The following is a 16055-nucleotide window of genomic DNA, read 5'->3' as shown; positions in this document are numbered from 1 at the left end:
CTTTTTTTTAATAAATTTATAGCATAGAGAAGAATAAAATCTAACTTGTACATAGACTGGTCTGGTTTAAGTTAGAGTAGGGCTAACCTTGAGCGTGCTCTGGTTTGCCTGATCCCGAATGCTCTGTATTTTATTACCGGTGGCTGCAGAAGCTGGATGCAGCCCTAGGGAGTCTTGAAAACCATGGATATAGCCTATGTTCACCAGGCAGCCTTAGGGCTGCCTCCAACTTCTTCAGCCACCAGTAATCAAATAAGGAGAGTTCACGTTTGGACGAACCAGAGCACACGAAAGATCTGCTCATCTCTATTCTAGAGTACTGCCATTTATAACCATGTCAGGTCTTCTCCTAAATTACATAACTGGCCTTTCTGCAAGGACCTTTGTTCCTCTCGTTGAATAAGGGAGAAGACTCTATTCAGCTCTATGACCCAGACAAAGCTAGCCAAGCATTAACCCCATCAGGCCAATAGAGAGGCAGCATGCATGTCCAACCATTATTCAACCAAGAGACAGGACTAGAGATGAGTGAACCGGGTTCGGGTTCGAGTCCATCCGAACCCGAACGTTCGGTATTTGATTAGCTAGGGCTGCTAAATTTGGATAAAGCTCTAAGGTTGTCTGGAAAACATGGATACAGCCAATGACTATATCCATGATTTCCACATAGCCTTAGGGCTTTATCCGAGTTCAGCAGCCACCGCTAATCAAATGCTGAAAGTTCGGGTTCTGATCGACTCGAGCATGCTCCAGATTCGCTCATCTCTACATAGGACCCAAGAACTCCGAACTACTCATACTCTTGTTGTCTCTCTATAGGTACACCTTGCATGCTTACAGTTAAGGCTATTACGCTTCACTGATGTAAAATGAGCACTTCTGTCAACTTTTGAGGTGTATTTTTTTTTAACCTTTGCCTTTATGTTTCTTCTGCTTTAGCTCGCTTAGCTTGTCTAATGGCAACTCATTCAAGTCAAGATGGTAGACATTCTTGGCCAGCACTTTGGTTAAGGTATCCATGGTGTGAGCCCATTCTGTGACTAGCTCCTCCCAGTAAGTCAGTGATGACATAACGGCCAATAGATCATCCCACAGTTCTCGAGACACGCTAACTTGAAGGCTGGCCTTAATCCAGGCCACGATCAGGGTCTGAAGGGAAAGAAACAAGCAGAGAATGCTTACACAAGTGAGAATGCTAGCTCAATGACAAAGGAAAATGAGCATACACATAGGAAGATATCTTAAAGGAGCACTATGGGGGAGATTTATCAAACATGGTGTAAAGTAAAACTGGCCCAGTTGCCCCTAGCAACCAATCAGATTCCACCTTTCATTTTCCAAAGAGTCTGTGAGGAATGAAAGGTGGAATCTGATTGGTTTCTAGGGGCAACTGAGACAGTTTCACTTTACACCATGTTTGATAAATCTCCCCCCGTTTGTTTTTTTTTTTTTTCAGATGGCTGACAACAGAGAGGCTGGACGTACACACATGCACCTGTCTATTGTCTCTAATGCAGCCTAGTGTTACACAGTTGCTCTTCTCCTGTGGGGCCTAAGCGACCCATTCACTGCAGTCACAGTTCTGTATGTTTCTCTATGAGACGCTCCTTTCCGAGTCCCAAAGCAACATACAGAGCAAAGTAATTGGGTCACATGGACTCCACAGTATCAGAGATCGGAACCTCAATTGCATATACCTGACCGCCATTTTAATACAAGAGGAAATCAACCGAGAAGCCATTGATCACTTCTTCCCAAACAAGGTAGCATTCAAACATATGTAACATTAACACCTTAGGTAAATCTTCACATTGTATCCCACCATTAGTTACCTGAAACAAGGGTCCTGCCAACCGTCCAGCCAAAATCTGATTTTTCCTGCCTTGATATTGCTGCAGAACCTGCGGCGGAATCTTCAGCACACACTCTGTAACCCTAAGCATAACCAGTAGCAGCTGCATCCTGGACACAACAGAATGGCAACAGGCTTAATGGATCAAGAACGTTAAAAATAAAGAAAAGAAAGAAAGAAATACCTGTGAAGAAAATGAGACCCTACTAGCTTTAATGGGGTACTTCAGAGGAATTATTTTTTTCTTCATATCAACTGGTGCCATAAAGTGCCAGAGAGTTGTAATCTAAAGTCTTTCAGTACTTATCAGCTGCTGTATGTGCTGCAGGAAGTGTTGTATTCTTTCCAGTCTGACACTGTGTTCTCTGCTGGAACTGTCCAGAACAGTAGCAAACTCCCATAGAAAATGTCTCTTGCTCTCCAGAGTGGATAGAATACACCACTTCCTGCAGATCAATGCTCCCCCCCCCCCCAGTACACCAAACCACCTGAATAGCCTAAGGATAGAACTACACGGAAACAGTGCCAAGGATGAAGGTAACTTACTTTCATCCTCAGCACCCCATGCACAAAAGGGAGAGGTATATCCAAGTAATATGCTATATCATGTGAAAACTCCTTAATATTCCAACACGCACTGTGTGTAAATATACTGTATAGGTTGCAAAGAGCTCAACCATGCAGCAGTATTCACTTCCAGTTGCCCTTATTACCAGGTCTTCTTATCCATGGAGACTTGCACCACCATGTAACGATAGATGTTCAGGACTCTTTTACACATGTCCGTATGTTCATTTAACATCGTCTTGTTGTCGTTTGCCGGCTCCAGCAGAATTATATTTGCAGCATTTACAATAAAAACCTATTGATAAAACAGAAACAACATCTTACAAGCATGGACATCCACTCCTCCATGAGTTAGATGAAAGTAAGTGTATGTATAGGAGTACCTGATACAAAGCCTGAGCGCCAGCCTTTACATTCCTGTCTAAAAGATCGGCTTCTGAGAGCTTGGGGCTGGAGTCCTTAGACCAACTCGATGTGCGGACATGACCCGGAGGGACGGTCAGTGTATCCTGTAATGCAAAAGAAAAAAAAGGAACGGACTACGTAGGACCAAGTGATCTCAAACACTGTACAAGTATAATGTTCAAAGTCAAGTATTACATAAGGACGTAAAGTATGATGGACCCTGATTCATATGAAAAAACTCTCTTCCGGAGATCTAATCACTGCTACTACAGTAAAACTTGCCTGATTTTGATCTAATAAGTATGGCCGTCTAAAGGTGCCAATTATGTAAGATCCACTCAATCTCCCAATATTATGCAGCAGAAAATTCCTGTTTTTTTTTTCATGCGGATTCCACATCGACTTCCCTTAAAGGAGAAGTACGGACTGGCTGCGTGATGAGTGACAGGTTCCACCAGCACTGCCTGGATTCTTCTGCTAGCCTTAGCTGGGCCACAGATGGTTTACACTGAGTAGTGATGGACAGATGCCTTCTCCACTTATCTCCCTTACCTGTCAGTCTGTGTTCTGTGTGTTCTGGAGGCCGGTCCCATCATGCCCTGGCCCGGGACTTTATAAGTCCTCTTGTGCTCTTGGACATAGCTTGCTTACGTCTGTATCTGTTTTTCTTTTACTGCTCTGCTATCCGTGGTTTGACCTGTCTCTGTTTGACCATTTATTATTGTGTTTGTCTTGTCTTGTTCTGTGTTTCACTTATCTAGCATAGGGACCATTGCCATGTTGTTGCCAACCGCCTAGGGTTTGGTTGGCAAGTAAGCAGCAACAGTCTTGAGGGTTCTGGCGCTAGAGCTTACAATGTCTTTCAGTCCATCTAGGTCCCCTTACACATAAATATATTTTAATAACAGTCTCAGAAGTTCCTGATGTTACCAGCAGGAGTGGTCTCCAGGTATGTCAATTTAAGGAAAATCTGAGGTCCCTAAACAAATCCAAAAGAAATCACATGGCTTCTTACACTCTTACCTCCTCACGTTCCTTTCCTTTTTCACCCGTCCCAGTGGAACCTTCTTGGCGTTCAACAGATATGACAATGCCGTCATCCAATGAACATGGCTTTTCAGGTTCTTGTAGAAACAAGGGTTTTTCCTTCTGTTTAATCCATTGCTCATACACCTTTAGCACTTTGCGCATAGCTGCGGCTTCACACATCGGCAACAAGAAAGACTGAGGGGGGGGGGGGGAATGCAACAATTAGTGATAGTTAATATTTTAACAAAGTATATAACACTTTCTTAGCCAAGGTCAGATGTAAGAAATCAGAAGACCAGTTGACTATCACGATGTTGGAGTGGGCACGTGGGTCGTGTGTCAAGGTGAAAACCATGAAGTAACACGCAGCAGGACCCCCAAGAAGTAACCCCATTTTGTTAACTAGTTTTGCTTTGAGTTTTACTAGTATTACAAGTCTAATGTGAGGGGGTATGTAAGGTGTGCAGCATACATGATGAGCTAGAATGGAAAAAATGTTCCTTTGTAATAGAACGTATCCTATACTATCCACAATTTCGGATAATATATAGACCGTTTATTATGATTGTATGCAAGCAGTCTTGGGTCCCCAGCTGACATAATAATCAATTGCCCTGTGTGCCAATCGTGCATTGTCCAGGCTCCCGTGGTATCCCGGTGCCTCTTCCCCAGGTTTCCAGGTTCCCGCAACCGCCTCTGTACTGATTTTTGGTGCCAATCATTGGCTGCGTCGCTGTTTCATCTTGGCCAGTGATTGGTTGAGCGACCAATCACTGAAGTGATGGGGCCAGAAGTGTCAGAGGTGGCTCCAGGGAGCAAGAAACATAGAATAAAAGGCATCAGGACACCGCAGGTGCATGGGTAAGTATAAACTGTATTCTTTCCTACGTGAAAGTAAAGGCTACACGGAAATCACTAGCGATTTATATACATCCTTTCCTACACGATCATCGAGTGTAATAGGTTTAGTAAGTGATCCCCGATCTAGCAGATTGGCACTTGCTTACACTGCTGATAAGGGAAAATGCAATAGCATCTGATTGAAGTTAGGGGCACACAAACAATCTGACAATTTGTTTGTTCAGCCCAGGGCACACAATCATCAAGCCATATAATAGGCTCTGTAAACAAGCACCAATCTGGGAGATTTTCATTTGTTTACAGCCCAGATCTGGTTATCTAATATGGCTTTCTTCTTTTAGAAGCTTGCTGCTTAACCCCTTTAACATATCATGTAAATGACATTGCTTCTTACCTGCCGGAAGATCTCTATGAGGAAGTCAACATTACAGCGTCTGCTGGAAAAGAACCTGCGGATAAGCTCATAGTCTGTGACGTGTTCTTCAGCAATGCTGCACAGGCTGGAGACGCTGGGCTCGCGCTCTGTAAGAGTGCTGGTATTGGAGTGGGATTGCTCGGGATCGGCTGTCCTTTCTCTGCTTTCATTCCTACTTTCCTCCTGGGCAGCCAGGTTGGCAGCAGCTTTCTAGGAAAAAAGCATTTAAAGAACTGCTGAAAATGCTAAAACTACAATTCAATGCAGAATATAGTGTAAACAGACACAAAGGATGCCCTTAACTCAAATAATAAACCTGCATGCTCTGTCCTGATAACTGTATGTGGCCAAGATCTTTGCATGCTGTCTCTGAATGGAAACATTACCATCTACATCCAGAGGCTAAATATTCATAGAGAAGCAACATACTGTAACACATCTATGCACTTTAGGTCATCCACTGTAAGGGTATGTTCACGCTACGGAACCCACACGGATAACTTGCAGTGGATTTCGTGCTCTTTCCTGCTTGAAGTTGCGACCGTCCCATAGGCTCCATTTGCGCAGATTCTGTAGTGTGCACATTCCCTAAGCCAGATACTTGTGCAGCCCAACCTTGCCCATACCTGGCAGTTTGAGAAAGTGTATCAATGTATGGAAACAGTGCAGGAATTCAGGTTGTTTAGCTCACAGACAACTGAATTCAGAGTTTCCGGTATCATCACTTATTATGATGCTGGGAGCTCTGAAACAGTATAAATCTTTGCATTACTGTACTGATACACTGTGTCTGTACAGTAGTGTGAAGATTCAAACAGTTTTGGAGCTACTGGCATCATAATGAAAGATGACGCTGGGAGTTTAGAATTACGATGGGTAGGATGTGTACGAACTGTATTTACAGAACATGTGAATGCCCCCTTACTTGTAGATTATCCTGTATCTCCGTACCTGTATATTCTTTGGCACATTCTCCCCTTCAGTCCCAGGAATGTGAGTCCCCATGTGCGGCTTGGGTTCCAGCCAGAAGGACACCAGCCATCTAATTACAATCACCCGGGCGTTAAGAAAGGGCTCTTTGGTGCAGTATTGAGCCTCAATGCTTTCTGCATCCTTCCGGACCAGCATGTAGTGAGGTTTTGGTCTTACTTGTGGTATCTCTGCAAACATTTATATTTTCATATAAGTGCATGACAAAATCAGTATATCATACAAACAAAACAGTAAAAAGCATCATTTAGGATAAGTTCGTCTGTTCCTTACTTGTTGCGGATTTCACGTATGAAACTATGCAGGCAATCAGAATCATGAGAGGCAAACATTAGGCATCAGATGAGTGTGGAATATTTATGAAAACTCAATAGAAATGGGAGCAATTTAAACAATGCTCAGAATTGGATTACTGAGGGCTGAAGAAGTTGGATGCAGCCCTTGGGAGTCCGGAAAACATGCATACAGCGATAGGACTGTATGTACCGTGCTCTACTAGGCATTGCTCCCACCTAGCCAGAATCCTGCTCCACACTGATGAGGGGCAAAACCCCAAAACAGCTGTATGTGGATGGTTACCTGGCCTTGGTTCTTCCCTTGTCATTACATTGACTTATAGGGCCACTTAATATGGTGGTTTTGGTGGTTTCCTAACAGGAGCTGCCCCTTGGCTGGGTCCTTCCCGGTGGGAAATCTGGCTAGTCCTGTGTTTTGAGACTCTTTGATGAGGCTCCATGGGCTCTTCTTTTGCATATTCATGTTTCCCAGGGGGCAATGCACCTAGGACTTCACTGCATTGAGCGCTTTCACTAGCAGCCGGCGGTGTTGCTGTTTAGCTGGTTTCCCTGAGATGAGCGATCTGTTTCTCTTATGGCTCTACTAGGCATTGCTCCCACCTAGCCAGAATCCTGCTCCACACTGATGAGGGGCAACACCCCGAAACAGCTGTATGTGGATGGATACCTGGCCTTGGTTCTTCCCTTGTCATTACATCGATTTAAAGGCCCCTTAATATGGTGGTTTTGGTGGTTTCCTTACAGGAGACACCCCTTGGCTGGGTCCTTCCTGGAGGGATATCTGGCTAGTCCTGTGTTTCGAGACTCTTTGATGAGGCTCCATGGGCTCTTCTTTTGCATGTTCATGCTCCCCAGGGGGCAATGCACCTAGGACTTCACTGCTTTGAGCGCTTTCACTAGCAGCCGGCAGTGTTGTCGTTTGGCTGGTCTCCCTGAGATCAGCGATCTGTTTCTTGTATACTTACAGGACTCTATAGGGGTGCATCCAACTTCACTGGTATTCAAATGCTGAACATTCACATGTGTAGGTAGAGGAAGGGCCAAAGAGACGTTAAGCTATTGAAGGTGTATGACCACCTTTAATTCATTTGTTTAAATTTCAGGAGGTTAAAAAAAGGAAAGATACGGTCAGAGACAAAAATGGCTCTGGTTAGACTGGATAGTGCCCGCTGCAGTGCCTTCTCTACGCTACTTCTTTTATCATATATCATAGAATGTCAAAACAATAAAATAATTCAATGCACAAGTAAATATGGCAGCCGCCGCCACAGCGTAACCCCCAAATAACGCGAGACAGTTGTCTAAGTACTACTGCACAACCAATAAACTACTGAGCACCCACACCCTAAAGCTGGTTAAGTGCTGGCCAAACCTGACGATTATAGAGGAATTAGCCAACCATCTATCATGTATTGCAGCCTCCTGACTCTCCCACAATGGCAGACGTCAAGGTAGAGAAGGACTGGGCATAGATTTTCAATGTCAGATCCTTTTGTTCTCAGTGAGATAACTGCTACCAGGGAATGTCTGGCAGCAGCATTCTCCACACTCCCCATTCAGCACACATGTACACTTGAGTGGGTCAAGCATGCATGTGTATGTGGGAAATCTATGTCTTTTGAATTGCCAGATCGGCGGGCCTGCCAAATCAGCTGAACCATCTTCTCTAACCCAAACACTAAAAAGCCCACTAAAATTTAAGAAATAGCTTGGGGATAATAAAAAAAAGTCAGAAAGTCCTATGTCAATGACAGGAAGACTACAAATAACGGCACTGACAATTAATTTACCAAGTACAGGGTTGTATAGGCTGCTTTCTCTGCTCATGGCAGGGAAAATATAAGGCATGTAGTATTTCTTGAAGTTAGAGAACAAGAAGGCAAAGCCATCTTCCTCCTTATCTTTATTTTGCCATTCTAGACTCCGCACCTACAGAGAGGAGACAAAAATAATCATTTATTCTCATTGATAAAGAAACAAAGATTCTAGCTGCACATGGCAGGAAAACCATGTACTAAAGCTTTACCATTTATATCACGCTTTTACATAAAACAAATTATTATATTATGAAACCAAATTATTCATAACATAAAACGGGTTTAGGAAACATGCATGGTAAATGTCGGTGCTGGGTGGCTACTTGTGCTAAATCCCATTAATGGGTACAAAGTGGATCAGGCTGGATCCGACCGCCATTGTTATTATATGTAACTTATCTAGCAAACTAGTCAGATCACGAGATCCAAATGCTGTTATTAACAACAATTACTCAGGCTGCACAATAACTCGGAGAATGTGGGACATATCAGACATAAAGTTTGGTTTAAAGAAGCACAGATTTTTATTTATTGGCCCCCACTGCAGGCTGGCATGTATACTCATCAGTGATCATTTTCATTCTGGTGGTATGGTGCCATTCGGATCCCGCTGGCCCTGACATCATGTTTCTTCTGACCCCCTTTCTTTTCTCATGGCTTTTGAAGACCATATAGACTCATATAGAGAAGGACAACCAGAGAAGAGGTCACATGGGTACCAGCATGATTTGAATGACAACGTACCACCGGAATGGCGCTACAGGAAAACAATCATCACTGGTGAGTATACATGTCACCAAGTATACAGGCCACCAACCAGAGTGCTGGTTGTCCAGGCATGATAGGAATTGTAGTTTTGCAACAGCTGGAGTGTCAAAAGTTCATAATTACTAGGCCAATCTGAAGATCAGGCAAGAGACTCACTCCATGCTGGATGTCAAGTGAACTCTATGACATTTGTGGCTGGGCGTCAAATCTCAGCAACCCCTCCACCCAACAGGCAGAAGAACAACATCTGAGGTAAACTTTACAGTGGTTAGCTGCTGCTTTGTTGTTACTGGCCTCAGTAGTAAGTCACATGCAACATATTCTTTTGTTTTTTATTTTATAGCAATTCTTTGTTAAACTAAAAACAAACAAAAAAAACACGGTACTTCCTTTAACTGACTTCGCTAGCCAATCACGACACAGCATCTATCCCTTTCTGCTACTGCATGGCATAGTGCTGGAGAAATGCACTGCAACAATCAAGCTGCTACCGTGCTGGGGGATGATTTACAGTACACTACTGTAAATGGCAGGTGGAGGTACAAGAGGTTACTGATGCACTGGGTTTGCAAGGTGGTATATGAGCAGAAATGAAGAAGAAAAAAACACTGCAGCAGCACTACAAATAATGGCTTTCACTAAGCACTGAGCTGAAGCTGCTGCTCAGATCAGAGGGAGCCTTGATTTACCCTTAAGGGACAGTGAGGATCCTCTGAAGAAAGGCGTACAGATTGCAGGTATAAAACCTAGGATGTTTTTCTCTTTCAATCTCCTGTGGTGTTGTCTCTGAAAGAAAGTGGTCATGTTTTTGTAGCACTGGATAACCCCTTTAAGGTCCTATTAGACTAAAAGATTTGTTGGCCACATTGCCTTTACATGGCACAACAAATCAAGCTGCCGGGCCGATCTTTTGTGCAGCTCTGGAAACTGATAGCACAGATATGTATATATCTGAGCTGTCAGTTTCCAGATCACAAGCAGTAAATACTTACCATCTGTGCTGCTTGTGATCCAGCAGGTCTCTTCAGTCCTCCAGCTGTATCTTCAAGCCCCATCTCCTCTGGCTGTAAATCATTGTGGAGGAGGCTGGCCCTGAAGATACAGCTGATGGCTGAAGGACTGGAGAGTCATGCCAGATCACAAGCAGTGTGGCTGGTAAGTATAGACTGCTGCTTATGATCTGGAAACTGATAAGCACAGATATATACATATCCCGGAAACCAATATATATATCTGTGCTGTCAGTTTCCCTTTATCGTTATCGGCCTCACATCCTCTGTTTACACAGGAAGATGTGTGGCTCAAAAGACACGATCAGCCGAGGACAAGGTGTTTTCCTGCTCCTCAGCTGATCGCTGTCACTTTAACATGGGCCATTTATTGGCTGCTGGATCCTTTCTAGCAAAGCTCCTGGCCGATAATCTGCCCATATAAAAGGCCCTTTAATCTGTATCCAGTAACATAGGCCAAGACTATAGAGCTACAAGTCTGTAATAAGGAGTCATTTTGGCAAATGAAGTGATTCACAAATATGTTAAAGATCACATTGGCTACTAAATGGAAGGAAGTTTTTAGAAACATTGAGCAATTGTGTTACCTGTATCACCATATATTTCAACAAGGCCTCCAGAAAACAACTCGTCAGATCCTCAAGTGCTTTGTCCCCTGACTGGGGAGGTACAAGTGGCGTAATTTCTTCAATGGTAACTTGTCCTGGAGAAAGAACAATGAAGTCTTACTAATACACCAAGGAGAATTTGGAATCTACAATTCCAACTTTTTCAATAATCTGGACAATGAAATCCAAAGTTTCTGCAATGATAGAACATTAGAGATGAGCGAACCTCGAGCATGCTCGAGTCGATCGATTTGATTAGCGGTGGCTGCTGAAGTTGGATAAAGCCCTGAGGCTATGTGGAAATCATGGATATAGTCATTGGCTGTATCCATGTTTTCCAGACAACCTTAGAGCTTTATCCAAGTTCAGCAGCCCCAGCTAATCAAATGCCGAACGTTCGGGTTCGGAGCGACTCGAACCCGGTTCGCTCATCTCTATAGAACATATATGGTCACAGGAAACTTTACTGTCATGAAGGGAGATTTAAGTGTGGAGCTGCTCTCAGTAGCAGGGTGGTCTTGGAAATAAGCAGAAACTCCATAGCCATAAAGAGAAACTAAGTCTAAGGGTCCTATTCCACGGGCTGATGGGGGCCCGATCAATAATGTGAACCAGCGCCGATTTGCTAGATCAGCGCTTGTTTACTGGGCCTATTACACGGCCTGATAATCGTTTAGCGAGGGCTGCAGGGATATCGTTACCGATGTCCTTGCAGCCCTTGTTTAAACACCATACTTTACCTAAACATGTTGCAGGGCTTCTCCTGCGCTCCTCGTCCTCCCGATCCCGCGCGCAGCAGCAGCAGCTTCGGTGCGGCCTGTCTGAGCTGACAGACCGCTCAGCCAATCACTGGCCACGTTGTTGTTGTTGGCCTGTCAGCTCAGACAGGCTGCACCGAAGCTGCTGCTGTGCGCGGGCCCGGGAGTAAGAAGGAGCACAGGAGAAGACCTGCAACATGTTTAGGTAAAGCATAGTGCTTGTTAAATCGTTGGTCGTCCGCCGCGCATTGCTATTCCACGAAGCGATGCGCAGTGGGTGCCCGATGATTTTAGGTTTGAATCTAAATAAATGATCATCCGATGACACGATCATCGGCTGATCGATGTCTCTATTCCACGGAGTGATAATCTGCCGATTATCACTCCGTGGAATAGGATCCTTAGTTAGTCTAAAGGGCGTATAACACGGTCGGTCCGATGACATGATGTAATCGAGTGGCTTTCTGCTAGATCGGCGCTCGCTTTTTGAGCCCATATACAGCTCGATAATTGTGCATCTGTATATATATTTATTGTTACCAATGTTCATAATAAGTGTAAAATAATAAACCTACACAAACCTCTCCATGCTCCCAGATGCTAGCTTTGGCCCACTACCTGCAGTGTCTGAAGTGACAGGGCGCTCAGCCAAAGGGACTGTGCCACAGTCAGTGATTGGCTGAGCAGCCTGTCACTTCAGACACTGCGGGAAGCGGGCCGATGCTAGCAGGACATCAGGGAGTAAGGAAAGGTAAGTATAAGGTTATTTATTTTATTTTTACACAGTAATCAGCCGCCAGCTGCACATCAATATTACACGTAGCGATACGCAGTAAGCTGCTCCTGATTTTAGGTCAGAACCAAAAGATACGATCTGCCGATGTCTGATGATCCTGATCATCATCCTGATTCGGCAGATTATCGCTCCGTGTAATAGGGTCCTAAGCTTCAAAAAACTAAAACATCTTCATGAAAATCGACATAACAAATTCCTTTTATTTAAAGGGTGGACAGCCAGCTGGATCTGTCAACACCCACACATGTAAAATTTGCCATACAATGTTTGGCCGGCAGCCATCTTGCCCAATTCTCCTGTATACTCAGCTGAGCGAGCAGAAGGGTATCTGCTAACAAATCTTTACATAAAATTCACAAAACTTTGCAAAACTTTGGACAACTTTACACATCCATTGGTGTTTATGCTTTCTAAAATAAAAGGGGATTCTTATCGGTGCCTTACGTTCTTGCAGGTTCAAGGGCTGGTTAATAAGATTATCTAGAGTATATATGCCATGGTCAGAGGGGGGCGCAGGGAAACCAGGTATGAGACATGCAAACATGCAGAGCTGCTCCCAACTGCAGTTGTTCTGAAGTGCTTGAAGCCACAGGAGAAACAAGCGCATCCCTTCAAGGCGGATCTGAAATCAAACACAGGAATCACTTATCTACGAGTAAATGTCAAGTGAAAGATTATAGTGGTCATTAAACATAAGGAAGACATAAATGCCTCCATATTCACTATGAGTGGCCCTCGTGGTGAGGTAGGAGGACAACCACCTTCTACATTCTCATCATCCCAGTTAGGGTTACAGGCTTCCATACTGTGCAAGGATACTCAGCTGGGAAGAAGCTGAAAGCAGTCGAGAACTACTTGAATCAATCTCTTTGAATATTTTGATGTAATTCTGGAACAGGTACAAGACATTAAAAAACTTTACCCTGTAAAAAGGGTCAAAGTCAAGGAGAGGAAACAAATGTTGAACTCATAGAACTTTAGTTTAGTTTCCATCACTATAAGACCTGCTGTGGTGTGTAGAGAGCAAGAAGGGGTAGGTAGAATAGGCCATTCCCTAGGGTGTCACTCATTGGATGGGGGTTGAAATGTATGGAGTGACAAGTCATAGAGACATGTAAAAAGTTTTGATTGGTCAGTGTCCAGGTACCGAGACTCCAACTGATAGTTAGAACAAGCAGGAGAAGAGCCGAGGCATGTACTTCTCTCCTTTACTGCAGAAGACAGGCTTATAGACTTTCTATAGAAAGCTGAATAGCTGAACGCTAATCTCCGCTTCTTCTACCAATCAAAGGGTGTCTTAGCACCCAGACCTAGAACAACCTAAACTTTTGACATGGCAAAAGTTTATATTTTTTTTATTTCTTTAAAAGGATACAATACTGATCAACATCCCTCCAGAGGGGATGTGACTCTCAACACCCTCCTCAACCAGCTGATCAAAGGCTCTAATTGTTTATATTGTACCATACATTTAGTGGAGACCGTGTTGGGTATTTCACTAGAATAGGATAGATGTGCAATATCAAACACAGCTGATACTAAGGGGGAGAATCTACTAAGGCTGGATTAACACTGTGTTTTTTGCATCCATTTTTTTTTTCTTCAAAGAAACAGATGAAAAAAACTGAAGCGTATGTGTATCCGTTTTAAAAGAAATCAGGGTTTTTTTTAGCGTACACAAAAACTTAGTCCACCTTTTTTTTGCGTTTGTTGAAAAAAAAAAACAACAGATCAGTTTTGATCCGTGTTTTTTTATCATGAAGTCAATGGAAAAAGAGATACACACAAATGCATCAGTTTTTTTTGCAAAAACGCAGTGTGAACCCAGCCTAAGCCCTGCACCTCGAAAAGATTGGACATAACTTGCAATACCTCTTAGTTAGTGCCACATTTTGCAACTATTGGTTGATGTGCACCGTGGATGTCAAGTGAGCAGGGCTTATGTGTATATGTGTGTGTGTGTGTGTATATATATATATATATATATATATATATATATATATATATATATATATATATATATATATATGTCCTGTCTGTATTATCAAAATCTGAATTAGTCCGGTGTTAAACAAATGCAATCGGTCAATGAACAAAGCTGCTCAAGTCATGTGTCCATGATGTGAACAAAGCATAACAGGACGGGTCACTTCCTATACCACTATATAATTACCTTCAAAGAGTTTCCTGTGTGAAGCAGTTTTTTCAGAATCAGCCCTAAATAAATAAAAAAAAATACATGTACAGTGTTGCCTTGGATTACGAGCATAATTCGTTCTGGGACTTTGCTTGTAATCCAAATCCACTCTTAAACCAAAGCAAATTTTCCCATAACAAATTACTGATATGCAGACAATTGGTTCCACACCCCAAAAATAATGATTTTATATTTTGAATAACATGTAAGACAAATGAAACAAACATTTATAAACAGCTGTGCTGTACAGTATAGCAATCAGCATGTGGAGTAAAATGTATAGTAAGGGCATAAACCTGAAACACAGCAGCAGGTTGTAGATACTGGATGGAACTGCAGATCCCTATAATGCTGTAGCCTAGTACAACATGCTAGAATAGAGAAGCAGGACTGTCAGAGATCTGTGTGGTCACATGACAGCAATGAAGAAGGGGTGTGTGCTTAGCATGGACTCATCAGGACTGACAGAGACTGCCGGGAACATGAAGGAATGAGCAGGGCAGATGTGGGCACATACATGCAGCACTCTCTGTCCGGGGAGAGAGGGGTTACAGCTATGGAGAGATTACCTCCACAGTCCTGTCCCCTGATGTAAGCCCCAGCCTGAAGTGGATCTGCTATGATTTGGAGGGCAAGGGAGACTTCCTGGGTCAGAGTACAGTGCTGTATACCCCGCTATATAGACCATGTCCCTCCCCAACTCGCGCTCCCACCCAGTACAGGGAGCTCTTAAACCAAAACAATGCTCTTAAACCAAGTCACAATTTTGAAAAACTGTGAGCTCTTAAACCAAAACGCTCTTAAACCAAGTTACTCTTAAACCAAGGTACCACTGTATATCACATCTATAAAATAATGAACATTTCCAAACATTAGTTAACCATCAATGTTACACTAAAAACTCCTTTCCCAGTTCCACTACTAGACAACTCTGTTAAAGTTTTTTTTATGGGACTATAATACTTATGGCCTGTGAAAAGCTGCAGCCTCTTCATACAGCTCTATACATCTGGTAGTGGCCGTTCCTGGTACTGCATTGATTTGTACCCATTGAAGTGAAAGGGATAAGATATTGTAATGCCCCTACCTAATGTACAGGGAGGAAGTGATGAAGCTCCAAATGCAGTATAAAGTACAATGCATGGAAACATTTCTTAATTTTAGGCACTCCTGAAAAACTCATGGGACCCAATAATAAAGTGCAGGCTGTCTGCAAATAGTGAATAGTGTCTGCAATACAATGCAATTTCCCAGGCACGAGAGTGTGAAGAAGTACCATGTAGATAGGATATTGCTCTCATAGGTGTGTGTCTACTTATCTTGTGTTACATACAGCTATACCCACTAAATATTATCATAGGCACACATGTCTGTCTGTGAAGACGTCCTGATGACTACAAGCAGTGATCGCCCAACACAGGACAGCCAGGCAGCGGCTTTCTCTTCAAAGGTTATTAAAAACACATGGATGCTCGAAAGTGCTAAATGTAGACGTGTATTAAATGGATCTAGATAGCAGTCTGCTAATCGATAGCTAATGTGTATGGCTGCTCCTTGCTACTTAAAGTGACTCTGTACCCACAATCTGCCTCCCCAAACCAGTTGTACAGTCACATAGCTGCTTTTAATCCAAGATCTGTCCTGGGGTCTGTTCGGCAGGTGATGCAGTTATTGTCCTAAAAAAAA

General features: G+C 43.2%; 1 protein-coding gene across 4 annotated transcripts in view; it reads right to left on the bottom strand.

Annotated features, from left to right (window-relative positions):
• RALGAPA1 (Ral GTPase activating protein catalytic subunit alpha 1) overlaps nucleotides 1–16055 on the bottom strand; it is a 150240-nt gene that overhangs the window by 95738 nt on the left and 38447 nt on the right. For 3 of the 4 annotated variants that reach the window (XR_011359536.1, XM_069950343.1, XM_069950345.1), the window contains exons 5-15: nucleotides 14346–14389; nucleotides 12617–12794; nucleotides 10598–10713; nucleotides 8206–8344; nucleotides 6081–6289; nucleotides 5109–5339; nucleotides 3848–4048; nucleotides 2803–2928; nucleotides 2566–2714; nucleotides 1833–1962; nucleotides 912–1149 (exon numbers count right to left, since the gene is read on the bottom strand). Coding sequence is in view for 3 of the 4 variants with exons in the window: in XM_069950343.1 (XP_069806444.1) it covers nucleotides 912–1149; nucleotides 1833–1962; nucleotides 2566–2714; nucleotides 2803–2928; nucleotides 3848–4048; nucleotides 5109–5339; nucleotides 6081–6289; nucleotides 8206–8344; nucleotides 10598–10713; nucleotides 12617–12794; nucleotides 14346–14389 (1761 nt within the window). In the remaining variant the exon portion in view is untranslated. The remainder of the gene's footprint in view (nucleotides 1–911; nucleotides 1150–1832; nucleotides 1963–2565; nucleotides 2715–2802; nucleotides 2929–3847; nucleotides 4049–5108; nucleotides 5340–6080; nucleotides 6290–8205; nucleotides 8345–10597; nucleotides 10714–12616; nucleotides 12795–14345; nucleotides 14390–16055) is intronic. The other variant, XM_069950344.1, reaches the window with a different exon arrangement.

This window comes from Dendropsophus ebraccatus, chromosome 13 (genome assembly GCF_027789765.1).
Source record: "Dendropsophus ebraccatus isolate aDenEbr1 chromosome 13, aDenEbr1.pat, whole genome shotgun sequence".
Classification (NCBI taxonomy): domain Eukaryota; kingdom Metazoa; phylum Chordata; class Amphibia; order Anura; family Hylidae; genus Dendropsophus; species Dendropsophus ebraccatus.
The sequence above is the reverse complement of the archived record's forward strand: the minus strand, read 5'-3'. Positions and strand labels throughout refer to the sequence as shown.